Below are 21699 nucleotides of genomic sequence, written 5' to 3' on the forward strand. Positions count from 1 at the left end.
AATGGAGTAAAGTCAAGGGCAAGAGGAAAACAAAAACCAAATCAGAGAAAACCAAAGGAAGAAGTAGGGGGAAAACGTCGACACAAGTCAAGAGTTCCAAAGTCTGCACTTTGACAACGCACAGGGTAGTCATTTCTCCATTTGTTCAGATGGAGCACTTAATTTCCCCAAAGCGATAGATTCCTTTCCAGGGACAAGTTCGATTCCAATTAAACATGGCAGAAAGTCGCAAGCACGGCACATTTTTCTGCAAGCCCCTATCTCAGCAGGCAGCTTCAGCGTCCCTGTGAGAATTGTCACAGTGAGTTGCTTCTGCTTTTTTTTTTTTTTTGCACTTTCTCTGTCCTCTAAACATTACCAAATGAGCATTTTAAAATTGGAGAAGCCCCACGCGTTTACACTGGAGCAAGATGGGGTATATACGCAGTGAGTGGATCTGGGGAAACTCTGCAGTAAAACCAACGCTCCTTGTGCCAATTAAAAGCACAGAGTTTTAAGTCGTGCAATGCTAGTGTTGCCAGAACTCACTGCATTGTATACTGTACCTATAAAACAGTTGTTTATGGACTGCTACACTGCCATTTTAGAGGTGCTTGGACAGAAAGTCAAATAATATCTTACCTGTAGTAAACCTGACCTCCCTGGACACCAGGCGGACGTCCACAATGGAGAACTGAGGTAATTCCAACTCTTTAACCCCGGTCACAGCTTTGTCATCTCCTTCCCAAAAAAATACGATGTCATCTGTTGTATATCCATCTGTGTCACAGTCAGAGCACATTAGAGGAGAAAGAAGATGGGGGGCATTACTTTTTGATGAAGATGCAGCAGTCTGAATGGAGAGCCTCTATTGGTAGGTATAACTCACTTCCTTGATTGAATCAGACATTGGTACACCACTGGTTCTTTTATGGTTACAGTTTTCTGGTCTTTGCGTTAGTGGTTTTGTACAACACTGTAGGTTCATCAAAGAATTTTAACAGGGCAAAACTTTTAAAAACTGACGATAAGTGATCTCAGTTTAAGATACAGACTGGAATCCCATGCACTTCCAAGGCGGGGCAGTTTTTCAGCACTCTGAATCCAGATGTCTTCATCAACACCGTCTCTCTTAAATTACCTTAGACTGTCTTGATCCATTGTTGCCAATATTATGCTAATTGTGTTACTCTAATTTGATCAGAATTCTATTATATGCAGATGATATGTTCCTGTTTATCATATCCAAAGTGAACCTTCAGAAGGCTTCGGAGTAGTCAGCACTTTGAAAATGTCCTGCTGTCATATCAGAGGATGAAAGCAAGTATATCAGGGTCAAGATAAAGTCGACAAAAAAAACAGATGGGGCAACTACTATGCTGTGTAGCAGTTTTGTCAGTCTCTCGTAGTAATAAAAGGTCACCCTTTTAATCTACAGTCCAACATTCATCTTTGGTTATAAACTTTGTATAACAAGCAAGCTACCTCATAAGAGGTTCTGGCTTGCCCTCGGAAACAAGGTTTTATGGCTATTTAACAAAAACTCAGGGTACAGTCGCCATTCCTATACATCAACAGACATGAGTGGAGATGGTTTGTTCCAGTGCCTTTCTATGGACGTTCTTGGCCATATGCCACATGGATCAGACCCCCAGGACAGAGCCAGGACTTGCTGAAGTATATTTCATGACTGGCTTGGCAATGCCTTGGAGTCTTTTTAGCTAATCTGGAAGAGGCAGTTGGGAAGTAAGTCTGCGTGTGACTACTTTAGCTCTGACCCAGCTCCATGCAAGTGAAACACAATAGAGTTGTACAAAAATAACCATCGATGGTGTTATACAAAAGTATCACAAGAAATATGCTACTGCAGTTTCCAAAAAGATTGGAGTAGAATTATTGCTTCATCTATACCATATGTTTAATAATGTCTAAACATTATGTCACATCACTATTAGAGTAATTGTCGTGTATTTTTTGTATAAAATGTTTATAGTTGTCGGAAAGTTGGCTTTAGGGGAAATACGGACCATCCGACACAAACACATTTCTATAACATGTCAAGCTCAGACCTAAATCTGTCAGCCAACAATTACGTGCTGCGCTCTCTCCAGACTCCCATGAAGCCATATCACTGCATGTATTACGACTAGCATGAATATTCATTAACATGTGTCACATGCAATGACGCTGCCACACATTTCCTCCTGGCAAAGCAATTGAAAGTGACTACAGGAACAGATTTATTGGAATAGGCTAGCCTGCACTTACTGCAGAGCTATTTCTCAATCGGGGTAAGTGTTACCACATTTCACATTCCTCAGCCCTACATACGGACCTGGATGGTATTAAACTTACTACAGGACCAGGATTCATTACCATTAAATCTCTCCAAGAGGTTATAGGGTAAGAAAATGTGACATTGTCCATGAAATTGAAGCAACTGACTGCCTAATCCATCAAACTGATGGTTAATGCGCCTGAGTCAATAGCGCAAAGCACTCCATGAGCATAAACAGAAGATATTTTTGCAACTTTTTAATTCATGGCCTGTCTATATTTCATTGCTTACTCCAGCGCCCCAGAGGCAACACTCGGCAGTTCTTATTCTGAACAACTTGTACCAAAAAAAAATAAAATAAAATCTGATGTATTGAGCAGGATCTGCGTGACTGATGGCGTGATTAGTGAAAATGATCACACAAATGCAATTTTTAATTACATGATAAGCTTTTTCTTCTTCAGAATAACGATTTGTCCAACTTATCCTAAAAGTGTCTGGAGGCATGATTTGTTTATGGTTTTCTTATGTGTGTGTTTATGTGCGTGTGTGTATGTGTGTGGAACACCAGGTGTCTTTACAGAAACTCTTGACTGTGTTTATTTCGAGAGAAGATTAATTCATGATCACTGTTTGGGAAATTCAATGATGAGTTAGCGAAAATGAAGGCGAAATTTTTACCCATACAATGCTTTACATTTTGGTGTCATTTTTTAAAGCAGCGCAACTATGGAGGTTAACTATGGAGGGTATGCAGAGATCAAGAGCCAAGTAATGGAAAATCTGTTGACTACAAATATTAGAGCCACAAATTTGGCCTTTATGGAAAGTTAGCGAATAGAAAGCAACTGGTTGAAAAAAGCAAGAAGAAGTTTTGTTTCCAGTTAGATACAAGCCATGCAGGAGGATGTGGCTACAGTTGGAGCAGGATGTATGCGAAACTGTATTTGTTGTGCAAAAATTAGCACCGTACAGCTCTAAAATATGTTTACTCAGAAGTGTCACGGAAGCTCAGAGTTAATGGGACTCTTACCATATCTTTTCTTTCCACATAACAATCCTCCACTACTTTGTGTTATATTCACATCAAGCACATTTGAGCTCATGTTTATAACATGACAATGTCAAAAGTTAGGTTGCATGAATACAGTAGCATTTTTTCATTTGATTAACTAGTAAAAAAAAACCACATATTGATCAAAAATGACCAGCAAAGTTAATTTGGAACGATTAAGTCTTTCCAAAAACTCACAGATGCATAGCATCAGTTGCTATTTACAATCAAAGTTGTGCACATTTTTCAAAGCATGTTTCATGTGAAATTTGCACATTTGTAAAGAGCAGTCATAGCAGCAAGTCCTTCTTTAAATTTCCCCACATATGTGACCAAACACTGATGCCCTGATACTCTGAAACTGAGAATGACTTCAAGGTATTCATCCACCAGTAAATGCTTCGTACTAATCGTGGCATATGCTTTCAAGCGTTAATGAAAGCAGAAATCAATTTGGTCATAGCGACTGAATATTCATCATGATATGGATTTATTTGCAGGACTTACAGCTTTCAATTTCGAGAGTGCAGTTCTGTTCATCCAGAGGGTATCTCCTCAAGTCCATCATGCAGGCAGCAGTAGTTGTTATTCTAAGGACAGAGTGGAAAGACGTGAAGACACGGGTTAATACACAGAGTGATTATAACAGCTTTTGGTGCAGACAGAGACCCACAGCTCACGAATCCACAACAACATTGGTATATACGTGCCTCAAAAGTGACTCTAATGTTTGTTGAAAATATGAAGAATCTATTGCTGCTCAATAGGTCAATCGATGCCTATGGAAACACGATCATAGAGCCTTGAGTTGATCCGAGTTGGTGGGAAACCTTTTCATTATATTAAAGACCGCTAAATCCGAGGGATATCGCAACAATTAAAATTTCAGCAGAGATCGTACCTTACATCTTCTACGATAAAAATACATTACCAAATTCTCCTTAGCATGACGAATATTTAGCGTTCTACAAAACGTATGGAAATGTACCGTTTTCTTACATACATACCGTTTTCTCTAAAGTTGGACTCAATCAAGCGATGTGTAAATCTCACATCGCTTTATGTTATTTATTTTATTTTTTTCCCAGACAGCTGTTATTTATTGCCACTGTCGAGAAGCGGCTTTCTGCAAGGTAGCTTTAGAAAAGATGTATGCATAGTAGTTTATTAGTGTCGGTCCTAATTTCCAGCAGCCCATGAAAAAAAAAAAAAAACTGCTTTTTGCTACAAATTACACATATAGGGGTCCTTTGCATTTAGCTGAGACATTCACCCGTACAGCAAATTTTAGCAATTACATTTTTGCTGTTGATGCCAGCTGCTATGTGTTCATCATTCTGGATTTCATTAACTTCCTGCCCTCCTTTGCAATTGCTTTAAGAATGAATTACAAAAAAAAAAAAGCACAACTTATATTTTACTCGTGTCAAAAACCCAAATTTTGATGTGCACAACATGCATCTTTTTCATGTGTGTGACTGATTAAAAAGAGTGCGACCACAAATACAACGTCGTAAGGTTTTACATTGCTGCAGCGGGCAAATGTACACAGCCCTATACAATACCTAGAATTACTAATGCAGGAGATAATAAGCTGTTTGCCTTGAAAATATATTGCTCGAATACGGAGTCGGTAAATTGGTCACGGTGGTTTGCCCAGAGTTCTGTCGGCAGGTAATTGGAAAACAAAATATGTTCCCGCCGAAACTGATTCGGGCAGATTTACGCAGAGGCATGTACGCCTTCTGTGGACCACGATGAGACAAAAGGCTCTATAAAGACAAAAGACAATAATGCACGAACAAAAAACAAAAAAAAAAAGTGTGACAGGTATGAGCTGCATTCTGCTGCACAAGCACAAAGCAGCTCAAACTGCATTCTGTTCTGCTCTACTGCACTGCTCTCTCCTGCTGCCTCTCAATGTTTCGCTGCTAAGAGCTACTACTGTTATACACTGTGACCAGATGAAGACCTAATTACACTAATCAGAAAGGTTACTTGGCAATCATGATTTCAGACCAATAGTTGGAATGAAACATTTTATCTTGATAGCTTATTAGTGTTGGTAGGTGTTTCACTCTGACAACATGAGGGGCCGAATAGATTTGTAAATGAATCATACTTAATTGTGGTTTTAAAAAAAAACTGGAATAAGAAAAACATCTAAGTTTAAGCTAAATGTTCTTTGTTATAGTTCCAAATATGTATTTTTAAAGATTTTTGTGGCACAAGTCGCCTTTATTTAACAGTAGCTACAGGGAGTAGGGGAAATTATACAGCAAATGGCCCAGGGATGCAGGAGATTCAAGGATTTTGAATGTAACCCATCCTAAAAATATAAATTTATATGTAGATGAATAAAAGGAAAATCAAACTAGAACAGATTTATGTTCTCTAAAGTTGGACTCAATCAAATGAACTGAAACGGAAATAGACTGCATGGGATTTTGGTAGGAATTGGACCTTTTGGTTCTGGAAAGTGCTTTGAAATAACGCCGAAAAAAAAAATAAAAGAGCAACATTACGGGGGCAACCAATAAAAATATTTACATTCAAAAGGTTTGCCAACTTAAAGCTAACATAAAAATCTGCAGGATAAGCTTGATTTGCCCCACGTTTATTTAACCGAAGATGAGAAAGAAGCCAGTGTATTGTATTTAGAAATTCTCAAAAGAGTAAGGATTGCAGATACGGTCAAAAACGTTGCACTTTCAAACGCTGTCTGAGTCAAAGTACCGCTCTGTGCCTGCTACTGATCCAGCCACAGGTCCATCAATCAGGTCTGCCCAGAGTGATTTCAACAGTCCATAAAACCAGTCGTCAGATATTTCTTGGCCCAGTTTTCACATTTCAACTTATGTGTCTTGTTCAGTGGTTGCCGGGTTTTCGGGCCTCCCTATTTCGAACTGAACACCTCATCTACTCCAGCTGCAGGTTCCAGTTCTGGAATGCGACGGCCCTGGAGGAGAACGGGTTCCTCATAGAGTCGTCTTAGATTCTCCTCAGCTCTTGGGTCGTTCGTTTGCATCTTTTGTTCTCAACAAGTTTTGTGCAACTCTGTTGACAATTTGCAACAAAACGTTCGATGGCTGTGATGACATCTAAATGTCGTGCTGTGTCCCCTAAATAACTTGTACAATTTTTGGAATTTCTAGAGTCAGTTACGTCTCATTTCTTTGGCCTGTTTTGCCCCAGGAACAGAACCTGCCAAATCATTATGAACACTTTAATACAGGGTGTCTTCTTAGGTCCACATTTCCCTTATAATAATGTTGCTTGGTGTCAGTGATGAAAAAAATCCATAAAATGTCCTTATAATTCATAATTCTGTTGTCTATATTTACTTCTTTAAAAAAGCACTGGTGCAGCTAATATTTCTGTTCAAAGGTTTCATGGATATTAGATCAGCAATCAGATTTTGTTTTTTTTCCATTTTTTTCTCCAAAGAGTTTTTTGCGGCGCTAGTGGCTCGTATTTTTTCTACAGTGAGCAGACAGGAAGGAGGGTGAGGAGTGGGGGGAGGACATGCGGCAAAGGTCGCCGGGACCGGGAGTCGAACCCGCGACGTCCGCGTCGAGGACTAAGGCCTCCAAACGTGGGGCGTGGTAACCCCCTGCGCCACCACAGCACGCCCCTGCAATCAGATTTTATTGACAGACAACAATAACCTGAGTAAATATGCAAAATGCATTTTTACAATTTCATTTCTTTCAAATTTCTCTGCCTCGCCTTGTCGAATGAGCCACCAACTGTGATTTACCACAATTTCTGGCTGAATTCCATGAACCACCTTTAGGATAAAGAAATCCTTTCAGTAGAAGTCACCTTCCAACAAGTAGGCTTAAAGACTACAGAAAACAAAACATCATGTACAGTTCTAATGAAATTGAAGAGCAGAAGAAAAATTTAGTTTTTTGGCTTCTATTAGTCTAGAAAAGACACATACTCTGCAGTTTTCAAAATCTTACTGGACTTCAGTGTGTCATACTGTGCCAACTTGACATAAAACTTTAATGGTAACCCCTGTTACATTTACTAATGTTTGTTGCTGCAGCATAATCATCTCAAACATCTCTTTGCTGCCAAGGGTGCCTCAGCTGATCTTTAGGGTTAGGGGAGAATAAATGTTTCACATAATAAAAAGACTTTTCCCTAAAACAAAAATCGAGACCACCATTAAAAAACAGAAGTTTGTTTTAAGTCAGGTTGTCTTTGGTTGGTTTTGTTTAGTGATCTGATCATTTAATGAGCAATCATTTAAAATTCATTAAAGGGACACAATACTCTCTATGGTACTGTTCTTAAAGCTAACACCAGAAAGCCACTGTGAAAGTTACAAAAGTACCATGCGGTAAAAAAAATATTTTACAACTCTTAGTTTTAGTGTCTCCATCACTCTCCATAACTGCATTGATGTTTTTCAATCGTACTGTTACCGGTAGCGGTGCCACATCAGGTCGTTCTCACAGATTTAGTGACCGTGCAAGAAGGAGATTAGTGAGAGAGGCCACCAGGACATGTGTGATTATGCTGAAGGAGCTGCAGCAGCTGAAATGGGAGAATCTGCATACAACTGTTGCCCAGGTTTCCTTCTTCAAGAAAACTGCGTCTTCACAAGACATATGCTTCCCAGCACGACAATAACCTGAAGCGTCCAGCTAAAGCTACGCATAAATGGTTTGAAGACAGCAAGATGGTTGGTCTGTACTGGCGTAATAGTAAGGCAGGAAAAGGGGTGAATACTTTTCATAGACACTGCAAACTATTGAGGATATTATCATGAATTAAAGCTGGAATATGTCACTTCCATCCCTCCATTTTCTAACACCCTTATCCCTAGTGGGGTCGGGAGGGGTGCTGGTGCCTATCTCCAGCTAACGTTCCAGGTGAGAGGCGTGGTTCACCTTGGACAGGTCGCCAGTCTGTCGCAGAGACAGACAGGACAGACAACCATGCACACACACTCTCACACCTAGGGAGAATTTAGAGAGACCGTCATGTTTGTGGACTGCGGGAGGAAGCACACACACATACACACATGTATATATTATAAAAGTTACATGCTACAGCTTTAAATCAAACACCATTTTCCTGTTGTTCAAAGTCAAAAATCCTATATATTCTGATAGAGAAAGGCAGGGGAAAGAGCCAGCTGCCTGAAGCAACAGACAGGGATGAATTCTCGATCCCTTGGCAAAAGCACACCAGAAATAAAACTGATTTTATATGTGGCAGCTAACAAGTCAGGAGAGAGTCATCACTTGAGCAGACACGGGTCGGGACGGCCCGCCGCGAGGGTTTGGGATTTGGGCTTGTCAGCAGATGTAGGTCAGCAACTTACAGTCCCATCAGAGATGATCAGCTGCCTCAGACCTGAGCAGGCACTGCAGTGTGATGCTCAGCACGCTTTATTCTTAGCATATTTCAAGACGATCGAGGCGCTTTAAAGCCAACTTTAGAGCCAGTTCCATAAAAAAACAACAGGCAAACAAATGTATTAACGCAAATTAAGGCCATCTTTGTGGGAAATCAATAAGTTCCGATCCCACACAGGCTAACCCTGTAGTCGTCTCTGTGTGCTTTGCTTCCCTACCAAAGAAGATCATTGTACTATCACAGCACTTGGCTTCATAAAAGGAAGAACAAGAGAGAACAGAGTCTGGAATGGAAAGAAAGAAAACACAATCTGGTGAGAGCTTAGCTCAACAAAGCCCCCAATGCTCAGAGGACCCAGTACACTATCAAACAGCCTCCGTAAGTCAGCTAATGATGATTCAGTCTCTCATTTCACAGGCAAGGTAGGACTACCAGCTCTATGCCGTTTTAATATCTAGACTTCTTTAGCTCATGTTCAACGGCATTCTCACGCTTAGATGTAGTCTCAGAACACAACAAAGATTTTTTTTTAAATGCTTTCAAAAACAAAAGCAAAAAGATTTTTAGATGACGTGGTGATTATATCCACAGTACATGTGCATCGTTGTTCTTCCATCTATCTTGGAAGATTGTAGGAACACATCAAAAATGTGTGCTCTTGCACATTCTTCATGTGAATACGACAACTCTTTTCAGACTTAACTTCCCAGATTAGAGTGTCCTTCATGCTCAAAAAAATGCAAATTTCACAAAGAATTCATGACAGATATTTCTGCAGTGGCCAGGCTTGAAGAGTTAAATCTAGATGAACCCCATTTTCTCAAACCCCCAGTCGGTCGTGGCAGATTGGCTTCTCGTACTGAGCCAGGTTCTACTGGAGGTTTCTTCCAGTTAAATTGTGGTTTTTCATGAGGCATTGCTGTAAAGTCAACGAAACAAAGCAAGCGGTTATCCACTGTCACTGCATGCTCATTATGAGGAGTGACTTCAATCTGCTGGGTTTTCTTTGAAACTTATAAAACTAATTTGAATAGAAAACTGAGCTTAAAGCGGCGTTTGATAACTTGGAATACATGTGCGATTGACTCGAAATAACTTTTTATTTGTCAAATGTCTCAAGGCAACATTTGTTGTGAATTGGCGCTAAATGAATGAATGAACTGGATTGAATTAAAAGAACTGTATTGCTGTTTGTCTATGTATGGCTGTGTGACCAATTGGACATTTTCACTAAGTCTTTCTGACTATAAAACTTTTTTTTTTCCGTTTTTGATACAATCACTTTTATTTTTGTTCTGCCAAGAAAAGCCAGTAGTAAAAATAACAATAATAATAATTGGCTCAAGTTGGTAAAGTTTTTGTTCCTGTAAAACTTGATTCTGCCACTAGAGGCACTGGAGTGCCTCTTAAACATACTGACAAAGTACAGTATGTTTGTCAGTATGGACCAGGAATCATTGGTCCTTGATCAATGATCAAGATTTGAATAAGATTGTTTAAAAATATAATAAAAGAAAATAAAGACACATAAACTAGTATGCCATTGGCCACTTTTGATCCAAAGTGTATAGTAACCACAGCAGAAGTTGTTGCTTTACCCAAATGTATGCCATGAGTTTGTAATGCCTCATGAGAATGTGCATATATAAAAAAGAAAAGAAAAAACTTTAAAGAAAGTTTACTCAAATCTTTTTAAACTTGCACAACGTAAAAGTAGGGAGGGAGGTAATTTTATTTATATAGCACATTTTCAGCAGCAAGGCAGTTCAAAGTGCTTAGGTTCAAAGTAGTTCTGTAGTTCAAGTATTATCTTTCTGTATTAAATTACTACTCTCTTGTCATCTGAATTTAGCATAATTCAAGAAACCTTCACTTAAATAATTTGGGGTTTATAAGATTATAAAACTTATATATTCTATCTACATATCCAAAATGAAAGGTTATTGGCTTTAGCTGTCAGTTTACATAATAAAAGTAAATCTGTTCTTTCTGTGCCAGTTAGAGAAACCTGAATACACATCGAATGAAGAAGAAAAAAAAGGAATACTATTACCATTCAGTGCTACGTCAGTTAGACATATTAAAAAATGTTGAGCAGAGTTATGAAAAAGAGTTTATGTCAGCTTGTACTGGGAATAAGTGCAAAAATAGAACTGGTTGATCAAGGCAACTCATGTTAAAATCAAAATAAAGAGTCTGTCTTAAGAGGCTAAAAATATGGATAAACAAAAGAACTAGCACATTTCACAGTGACTGAATAAAGGACCACACAAAGGGGTTTATTGTGGGCGTGATTGTCTTCGGTTCGCATTCTGACTGTGCGCGGACACATCGGCACAGGGGACAGGGAGGGGACTTATTCAACCAGCCGGCCTTAAAATGTGTCACACACAGTGTGTAACAGTCAAAGTTGAGTGCCACGAAATGCAAATGAACCGGAGTAGAAACTATAAACATCTATTGCTGGATGTGTCTTTTGTTCTGTAAAATAAGAAAAAGAGAATGTCTCCATACAACCCGCGAGCAAAGTCAAACATTTCAACAAAGCGCTTTAATTATATGCTTGCAGGAGCCTCGTAACAGGTCGTGGATACAACACTGGATGTAGATTATGAGCTGCCGCTAATTACAGAACGGTGCAAAAAGAAAAAGGGAAAAAAAAAAAAAAGGGTCTTGGGGACAGATCCAAGGCCTTGATGTCATCTGCTATACGTCATTACTGCTGAGAGAAGTGATCACTGGAAATGAGTTCTATTTATACTTCAGAATATTTACCCATCATTATAAAACTTGTTTTTTTTCCCCCCTTGAGGACTAAGTTTCTAAAATAAAATTTTAAGAAAGAGGAAAAAAAAAATCCGTTTGAGGAAGGATGGATTTTTCCATCAACAGAAACTCGTCGACATAATTGTATCTTACATTGGGATTCTGCTACAACTATGGAAGCAATATTTAGAAAGCCGATTATTTCTATTTTATAACATGCAATTAGAGGAAAAAAAGGTCATTTTAGGTAATATATTTTAATGATTGTGGCAGACCGCCAACGCACGAACACTGTGGTTAAAGGAGAATCGCCGCTAATAGACATTTTGTCGACCAAAAACGTCAATGCTTTTATGTGGCGGGTCAGCATAAAGTAGTGCACAGCTGCAAAGCGGAAGGAAAAGGATAACATTTCATAATAAAAATGTGAAAAGTGCAGTGTGCATGTGTTTTGGGGTTATCTCTCTACTAGCTGCACCTATTTAGAGGTGGCCAGATGTTGTCGCCTCTTCTCCAAAGTAGCTCGAGCTCACTCAGACAGGCTGGAGAGCATCTGACAAGATGAGTTGGATGAGACGACTACACTTCACTCAGTGGTTTCAGAGTAATAGGGCCTGAGTACAAATGTGCCTCTCATTTCTCAGATGTTTGAAGGTTGAAAATTACTCAATTTTTAAGGCACTACTTTGTGTTACTCTATCACATACAATCCAACTAAAAGCCAATAAGGTTTGATATTGTATCATGAAAACATGGAAACGCTCAAAAAGTATTTGGCAATGCACTATATGTAGTTGAAAGTGCTATCCAAGTTTTAGTTGTGCTCTAATGTCATAGGCAAATGTTGGTCAGGTGTGGATGCTCTGATCTGCTAACAGGGGAGGGGAAATTTAAATGATTCCACACATGCAAAAGCAGTGCCGGGTGTAAATCCCACCCGGAGCCCTGATGTTATTTTGCCTTGTTTGTACTTCTCCGGTTCCAGCGGAGCCTTCGGGAGCGCTGAGCGGAGCAGCTGGGAATGTTTATTCAGATCAGATGGCGCACTGTAATTTAGCACAATTCTGCCACTGAATTCTCCCGAGTCCCTATACCTGCTTTGATTAACGGTGGTCCAAAGGTTTTTTTTTTTATGTCGAGCACATCTGAAACACACATTAACATACATGCTTCATTTAAATATTACAGAACTGTTTATCCAATATATGCAGAGTTAGCCTATTGCACTTTTTGTTTTTTGCAAATTGAAAAACTTTGGGTGCATGAGGAATAGAGTGTTTACAAAATGTAGCTGTGGTTTTTAACTCTCACTGTTGTTCACTGTACACCAAGGTTGGGGCAAAATGTGTTAATATTATATTTATTATCAGAAAAAAATATGTTTTTTCTCTAGTGTATGAAATCTATAGTTTCTGTTGTACACTCACCCGCTGAAATATGGCATGTTTACCTCTTTTGAACTTCGAGACCAGTGAGGCGACCTTTCAAACATTGTTAGCTTGCGTAAAGAAAGCTAACATTGTCAGCTTACACACGTGTGTGTTAGTTTGCACACACACAAAAAGTAAAGTCAGTAAACTAACTACACTTTTTGTAAAGTTAGCTAACTTTACAGAAAGTAAAGTTATCTTACTTTATGTTAGCTAACATTGTTAACTGCCACACAGTAAGCTAGCACTGTCATTCCATTTCATATCCTAGAATGGCATTACACACCTAAACGTAATCTGAACTTTGCCACAGCTCTTTATACTTAAAGAGAAGCAAAACACATCACCAGCTTCTTTGCATTAATCACAGTACCATATTAAAGTGAGCTGACTTTGACAAAAAAAAAAACAATCACTCCTGATTTCCAGCGAAAGTGATCTAACTTTTTTAACACCCCGTGGGAATTTCGACGGGTGCAGCTGTTCACATTTGTTGTTGACCTAAGTGTCTGCTTTGTCAGAGTGATCTGAGAGGCGCTGACGATTTTACTCCTTTTTTTAGGCTTTCAGGGTCAGTGGATGTGTACACGGAGTGTGCCTTTCGTTCTTCTAGAAACACTAAGTATATATCTAGAGTCACGTTAGCGGACCCTTTGCTTTAAAAATAACACTTTAAAGACTGCTTGCTAGTGCCAAATATATATCTGTCATTTTTCATCCTGTCCTGGGGCCAAACATGCATACAAACAGGGATGATGATTTTTTTTTTCTTTCCACAGCCACAGGTGATGTCAATGTGTTCTTCTTACTCTCATTCTGCTTGTTTTAGTCTGCACTATCTATAGCTTTCATTAGATAAAATTCTTACATTTCTTTGCACTATTAATTGAAATGTACCCTTTCTAAATTCTGGCGATACAGTACAACCACTTACTTAGGGTCAGAGGAAGGTGAAGTGTATCTTAGCATGCATGAAACATTTTTCCTGTATCCATACTTTTTTTTTCTCAGACACTTCAACTTCCTGAATTATTAAAGCTTTGTGAGCTTCTCCGAGACATAGACTGCATCGTAGAACAAGATTGCCTCGTGGTTGATATTGAAATTATGAGGTCAAATCAGAATTCCACGTAAGACATCATTAGGTTTATGTGCAAATTTCTCCATTCATCATATAAAATTGTTCTTTTAATTTATTTCCAGCAAAAGATTTTTTAAGTCTTCCTCAGTGATCTTTATCGATAGCAGCAGGGTGGAACATTATGTTTTTATTGTTTCTTTTTTTTTTGCACTTTGGCTGCTATTTGATTTATTTTTAGTGGAATTTTATGTAGAACACTTATCATAGATATATTACTCATTTAAGCATTAAATAAGGCTCCAAAACTCAAGGAATGATTTAGTGTCTTGTCAATTTAAGGCACAGATCCAAATTTAAATGCTACTTCCCAGCACTTTCTAGCAAGAATCAGTCACAAAGACATAATTCACTTAGTCAAAAGAAATTCATCGGTCAGTGATTTGAATCTGACCATTTTCCCTTGATTAGCTCTGGTATAATATTTATAAAATATTTTTTTAAATCCTGCTCATTTGATACATCAAAAATGAATATTTTGTCTGTAAAATCTAAAATATAGGTTCATTACGAGTTGATGCAAATATAGGAATAATTTCACAATCCCTTCATTTTAAGTTGGATTCTAAACTACTGTCAATGAACCTGTCACAGTTTTTTTTGCTTTATGGCCAATATTTATATGATTTTTAGGACTTAGTTTATCTGAGTCTGAGTGTGCTATTGTCCTTGGAATGAAAATTGGAATCAAACTAAGTGGTAGGTCAGAGGTCAAACAAAACAAAAAGTATGACAGGCAAACTCTGACCATCACCTTTTTCTAAGTTTCTTCCCATTTTTTAGTTGAATCGATAACAAACAAAAAAAAAGACAAAATAAACATAATTTGGCTGCTAAACCACTTTAGCACAAAAAAGTATGAACAAGTAGCTGAAACTGAAGGACGATGCATCTTTCATGTATCAGGTCTGGAGTGTTTTTTTTCCCTGTTTCTTAAATACATGATTTTAAGAGACTCTTTGTCTAATCTGTATAGTTTTCTTTGCCTTTTTTTCTATACTGTATTGTCCTGCACATGTCCTTTCAATGTTGAATGTTGCAAAAAGTAATGCAAGAAGCTTATCAAAAATGCAAATTCTGACAAACACCAGGGAAATCCCATCATTCCTTAAAGGAGCGGTAATATGCGTTTTTCAGACACGTGGTGCCATTTTATAGCACAATCAAGTAAGCATGTTACCTTCAGTTATTATAAAAATGTTGTACAGCTCTAACATGACCTAAAATGAATCTTACTTTGTAGTTTAAGCCTTGAAATTGACCTCTGTCTCTTTAAGAAGCTCCTACTCTTTCCGACTCTCCGCCTTCAGAGCCTCATCACAACAACGCTTCTCATTGTTGCTGTTTACAGCCGTTCTTAGAAGTGTTGGACAGAGATATAGTTTGTATGATTAACTGAGTAGAAACCCAAACGATTCTCCTGCTCTTACCTTAGTCCGTATAGGACAGTGCCATCAGGGTGCAGTCGGATCATTCGGTTTTTCACCGTCACTCCATGAAGAAAGGACTTCTTGTCATTAAGGAAGTAAGTATCAGGGAGCCACAGCTGGTCTGCTACACGGTTGTCCAAAGTCAGGTTTAGTTTCAGCTCTCCGTAGGCCAAACGCTTGTCTCTCCAGCTTTGCTGGAAATACATTGTGATGGTGTAGTCCTGTGAAATATAAAACACAAAAAATGAAAATGTGCATCATCTGTTCTGCAGTGCCGGGGCGTCCCCATCCGTTTACAAACCTCTGTTCATTTATTTCCTTAAGAAGGAGCAGATTAACAGAGAGATTAACAGTTACTGCCAGGATAGTGTATATAATTTACAGATCATCCTCAGGGTTAAAATCCCACATTTACAACTGAGTAGGGCCAGGCTAAGATTTTATTTTTCATATCGAGAATAATGTCATTATTAGAAAAAAAAAGTTGTCAAAGATTAGAATCATAATATTTGTCAGGATCTGTGTTTTCTGTGTTCATTTAGAGTTTTTTGTGTCCTTACGTCTCTTCGTTGTCCTGTCCTCCCCTTGATTGTTCCCAGGTGTGTCTCGTTCTGTCATTACCCTCCCATGTATTTAACTCCACCTGTGTTCCTTGTTCCTCGTCGGGTCCTCGTCAATTTTGCGTCAATGTCTAGTCTGTTCGTCGTCAGTGTTTCCCTGTGCCTGCTGCTCGTTGTTGGACTTATTTATTATTAAAATCTTCATCATTCATCTAACCTGGTTCCCGCTGCGTCTGCCTCACCACCTCAACACACCACTTCATGACAGTAGGACCCGACCAAACCGAACGGTGAGGCTAGCTTTAAAATGGACCCAGCTGGAGCGAGGTTGCCTCCTAGAGGGCAGAGCGGCCCGAGGCGGAGGTCCGGCAGGGAGGACAGGGAGCTGGCTGAAGCTCTCGCCGACCTGCAGCGGGAGCTTTTCCGGGGAACAAGGCTGGTGTTAGCACCCCCCGGATATGGCCCCCGTCGATTCCTTCGTCCGGGAAGCCAGCGACGTGAGCCGCCGGTGGAGCCGGCCCCTCGTCGCCTTCCGCAGCTGTCACCTCCGCTGCCGGTTCCCAGGCTTCGCTGCGGCTCGCCCCCGCAGCCGTTTCCAAGGCTTCGCTGCGGCTCGCCCCCGCGGCCGTTTCCAAGGCTTCGCTGCGGCTCGCCCCCGCGGCCGTTTCCAAGGCTTCGCTGCGGCTCGCCCCCGCGGCCGTTTCCAAGGCTTCGCTGCGGCTCGCCCCCGCGGCCGGTTCCAAGGCTTCGCTGCGGCTCGCCCCCGCGGCCGGTTCCAAGGCTTCGCTGCGGCTCGCCTCCGCGGCCGGTTCCAAGGCTTCGCTGCGGCTCGCCTCCGCGGCCGGTTCCAAGGCTTCGCTGCGGCTCGCCTCCGCGGCCGGTTCCAAGGCTTCGCTGCGGCTCGCCTCCGCGGCCGGTTCCAAGGCTTCGCTCCGGCGCACCCGAGGCCGAGTCAGCCGGCGTTCCAGCCGGAACACCCGAAGCCGAGTCAGCCGGCGTTCCAGCCGGCGCACCCGAGGCCGAGTCAGCCGGCGTTCCAGCCGGCGTTCCTTCCGAGACTCCCAGTGTTCCTTCCGAGACTCCCAGTGTTCCTTCCGAGACCCAGACCCCCAGCGCTCCGACTCAGACTCCCTGTGTTCCTCCAGAGACTCCCTGTGTTCCTACCGAGACCCAGACCCTCTACGTTCCTTCCGAGACCCCGACTCCCAAGACCCTCTACGTTCCTTCCGAGACCCCGACTCCCGAGACCCTCTACGTTCCCTCCGAGACCCCGACTCCCGAGACCCTCTGCGTTCCTCCTGAGACCCTGACCTCCAGCGTTCCTCCTGAGACCCTGACCTCCAGCGTTCCACCCGAGACCGAGACCCCCTGCGTTCCACCCGAGACCCTGACCCTCTGCGTTCCGACTCTGACCCTCTGCGTTCCACCTGAGACCCTGACCCTCTGCGTTCCGACCGAGACCCCCAGTGTTCCACCCGAGACCGAGACCCCCAGTGTTCCACCCGAGACCGAGACCCCCTGTGCTCCGACCGAGACCCCCTGTGCTCCGACCGAGACTCCCAGCGTTCCGACCGAGACCCCTTGTGCGCCGACCGAGACCCCCTGTGCTCCACCAGAGACCCTACCTCGGGGGGGCTCGTCATCGCCGTCTGTGGGCGGCCCCCGGGGCTCATCATCGCCACCTCCAGGGCCGCGGACGGCCGCTGGACCGCCTCCTGGGGTCCCGCCTCCGGGGTTCCCGCCTCCGGGGTTCCCGCCTCCGTGGTTCCCGCGGACGGCCGCCGGACCGCCTCCGTGGTTCCCGCCTCCAGCGCCGCGGACGGCCGCCGGACCGCCTCCGTGGTTCCCGCCTCCAGCGCCGCGGACGGCCGCCGGACCGCCTCCGTGGTTCCCGCCTCCAGCGCCGCGGACGGCCGCCGGACCGCCTCTGTGGTTCCCGCCTCCAGCGCCGCGGACGACCGCCGGACCGCCTCCGTGGTTTCCGCCGCCGCGGACGACCGCCAGACCACTTCCGTGGTTCCCGCCTCCTTTGCCTCCGCCCACCCTGTGGGTAGTTTTTTGTTGTTTTTGGACTCTTGGCCCTTCCTGTGTTTCCGCCCACAATGGTGGGTTGTTTTTTGTTTTTTTCTGGACTCTGGCCCCCCGTCCAGCGCCCCTCCGCCCACCCTTGTTGTGTTTTTGTTTTGTGGGCGTCTGGTAGCCGCCCTTGAGGGGGGGGTACTGTCAGGATCTGTGTTTTCTGTGTTCATTTAGAGTTTTTTGTGTCCTTGCGTCTCTTCGTTGTCCTGTCCTCCCCTTGATTGTTCCCAGGTGTGTCTCGTTCTGTCATTACCCTCCCATGTATTTAACTCCACCTGTGTTCCTTGTTCCTCGTCGGGTCCTCGTCAATTTTGCGTCAATGTCTAGTCTGTTCGTCGTCAGTGTTTCCCTGTGCCTGCTGCTCGTTGTTGGACTTATTTATTATTAAAATCTTCATCATTCATCTAACCTGGTTCCCGCTGCGTCTGCCTCACCACCTCAACACACCACTTCATGACAATATTAAGAGAATAAAGTCATAGTTATGAGAATGAAGTCGCAATATTTTGAGAATAAGGTCATAATTATACAAGAATAAAGTTATGTTACCAGAATAAGTTAATATGAAGAATGAAGTAATTTTATTACAATTTCTCTTAAGTCTTTTAACTCCAGATTAGTAGCAGGAGTGGAAACGACAAACGTCTATTTCAAAGACGAGTCACAAGCCTGAGCTCTTCATAACTCAAACGAAGTTCTGCTCTCATTAAAGTAACTTTTTTCTTGTAATTTTACAACTTCTGGAAATATTTATTCTATTGATATTAGGACTTCATTGTCATATTAAAAAAAAAAAAAAATCTCTTAGTCTTAGACCCTAATACTCCTTCATACAAATTAATACTTTCTGAATAAAAAAAAAAGACCCTTTAGAAATTGCTGCGACACAAAATGAAATGAAAATGGTAAAAAGGAGACATTTGGAAGCTTCAATAAAAACAGGACAATAATAAAAAGATCTAAAGTGATTAATAGGTAGGTAAGCTGCTCTACGCTTAAATTTAATGGATAATTCAGCAAAAAATACGAATGAAAAGGAAGGAAAAAAGGAGAGAATGGAAGAAAGGAAGGAATGAACTCTGCCTCATCAGAGAAGAGCTGTCAGACAGAGTGACGTCACTTCTTAGACATCAGCCATATCGTATTTTTCTCTGCTCAGCCTGCCTCTCTAGTTGCCAACAAATTAACTGTTTACCCCGAAAGGAAATGTTTTCAGTTTTATTCGCAGACTCACGGCGTGATCAAGTATTTGCTTAGTTTCCGTCTTTGGTTAGTTTCACAACTGGGCAGCAGGGCTGTGGATAAGGCCCTCCCAGTGACACAGATAATGTCAGCAGTGACCTGTGGTGGGTGGGGAGTGGGCAAACACAAGGTTGACCTAAGACCAAGGAGAACGTAACTCACCATGTTTACTTCTGAGATGGAGTCGATACTGGCTATGTTGATGCTCATCCCTACGATGACTGGAGGACCTGAAGGAGCAAAGGAACAAGGAAAATGAAGCAAAGAACGAACCTTGACATGTTGATTTTTTTTTTTTAAAGTAGCATTTTCAGCTGATTATTACTGTTAACTGTGAAAAAGAGACACACTTGTATGCATGGTTTTCAAAATTTGTATCGTGGAAAAATTTTTTGACAATTCCAGCAGCAACAGCTGCAAATCTTTTTCGAAGACAAAGAGCAACAAGAGTAATAGGAAGAAGAGGACGAAGAATAAACATAAGGAAAAAGTAAAGTTTGTTGATTTTTTCCTTTCCTCCACTGTCCTGTGGATCTTTTCCTTCGTCCACCTTTACCTCCTCCTATATTTCTTCTCCTTTTAGGTCAAGTTCTGTGCTGACTATCACCTGATTGGTGATTGTGGACACCTGGGCTGATTGGTGGAAAATCCAGCCAGTCAGATCAGTCAGAAGAGTTCCCACCCCCAACTCACAAATACGCACACTAAACACAATTTTCTTGTGAGAACTTTGTGCTCTCTCCATATATACGTGCTCTGTTGTAATTGCTTAATAAGCTCCTTTGGATTTTTGGCAGGAATGCACCACCATACATGATGACTTGAGCAGTATTAAACTGTATTCTTTAACTTAATTCTCATTTTGGCTCCCTGACTTTTGAAGAGAAAAACAGATTTTTCTTTTCTTTCTTTTTTTTGTTTTTAACACAGAATATGTTTACAATTACATAAATAATCTTCAACTAATCAAAAAGCAAAAACAACAATATGGGCTTGTTCCCAACTGTTGGACGATTTGTTGTGCTAATTTACTTTGACACGAGGCTCTCTGCCACATATGTTGCAATTTGTACAATTAAGAGTATTTTGACAGTCGTTTTCTTGTCATTATGTTTTAATTCATGCTCCCCTTGGCAAATTTTGTGATATGTGCACAGTTATGTGTTGTTGTTATTTACTGAAACAAATAAAAACTAAAAAAAAACTTCATCCCTGACCTGCCGGTGACAAAATATGACAAAGTTCCTGGGATGTAAATACTTTTACACCATAACTCACTCCAGATATTTTATGAAAGAACAATCATCTTCCCTGTGAGTTCTAGTAAAGTGTTGATATAAGACAACCTCTGTCCAACCACAACCCCAACAGCTGCTTCGTCTCGGGTAAGACCCAGGCAACATGAACAAAACGCCGTATGAGAAATGCATCACCCTCAGCTCACCAAATTACCCAGGGAGAACGCGCTCATCCGTACTAATTTCTATGTTAGGAACCCATGTTAGGGAACAGGACGAGCAACCATTGCTCATCTTCATAATTACAGTGTGTGTTGCGAGATATGTAAGCAGTTATGCACAATTACTCTCCAAAGTATACAACAACACTCAGTCCACTTCAGTATTCAGACAACTCGCTGTTCACAAGTATAATCCATTCACAGTGTCCGTGTACCCAACAGCCAGCGAGCGCAGGCGTTGTGCAGCTGCGTTCTGTATTAATATTAACAGGAAAAACAATGAAGGAATGCAAGTTTATGAGTTTATAGGATGTGAGAAAGTCTATTGTGTTCAATAGTGCGATGATTAGTAATAGTTAGTTTACCTCATCCTACCACAAGTAGATTTAGTTGTTTAAAGTAAGTAACTTTGCCTGAAGGACAAGTCCAGGAAAATATATAATGTTTTTTTAATGCCTGACATTCCGTTTTAAAAAGAAGTCAGAACGAGAGTATTTGGATGTCTGTCACTCTCGGCGACTTCTCTGTGCGAATCATTCATTTTTTTCTTTTCTGTGCATATGCCTGAGCGCCTTTCCCCCGCTCCTCCCTTCCTCTTCGCTTCCACTGTCACCTTCACTTTGCCTGATCAGGCCGCAAAACACAAAGCGCTGACACCAAAAACAGAAAGTACACAAGTGCATAGCAAGTGTGGCAGAGCTGAATCAGGATTTTCCCATAATGTAACTTGTCTTTATAGTAGGAAATGGCATTTTTATGGGAATCATAAACAACACAGGAGCGGCTCTCATGCAAGAGGAGTTAGCGCATATGCAGTATACGGCAACTCCGAGAGGACTGGAGCTTTGAATGATGAATTTAATCAAGATGCGAGTTTGTGAAACAGATATATTGCGGCTGTTTTTCTG

The 21699-nt window shown here is 41.5% G+C and overlaps 1 protein-coding gene across 1 annotated transcript in view; it reads right to left on the bottom strand.

Moving 5' to 3' along the window:
• gabrb4 (gamma-aminobutyric acid type A receptor subunit beta4) overlaps positions 1 to 21699 on the bottom strand; it is a 66376-nt gene that overhangs the window by 9441 nt on the left and 35236 nt on the right. Inside the window, exons 3-6 of the mRNA XM_032576715.1 lie at positions 19495 to 19562; positions 15452 to 15672; positions 3819 to 3901; positions 622 to 759 (exon numbers count right to left, since the gene is read on the bottom strand). Of these exons, the coding sequence (XP_032432606.1) occupies positions 622 to 759; positions 3819 to 3901; positions 15452 to 15672; positions 19495 to 19562 (510 nt within the window). The remainder of the gene's footprint in view (positions 1 to 621; positions 760 to 3818; positions 3902 to 15451; positions 15673 to 19494; positions 19563 to 21699) is intronic.

Source organism: Xiphophorus hellerii, chromosome 11, assembly GCF_003331165.1.
Source record: "Xiphophorus hellerii strain 12219 chromosome 11, Xiphophorus_hellerii-4.1, whole genome shotgun sequence".
In the NCBI taxonomy this organism is placed as follows: Eukaryota; Metazoa; Chordata; class Actinopteri; order Cyprinodontiformes; family Poeciliidae; genus Xiphophorus; species Xiphophorus hellerii.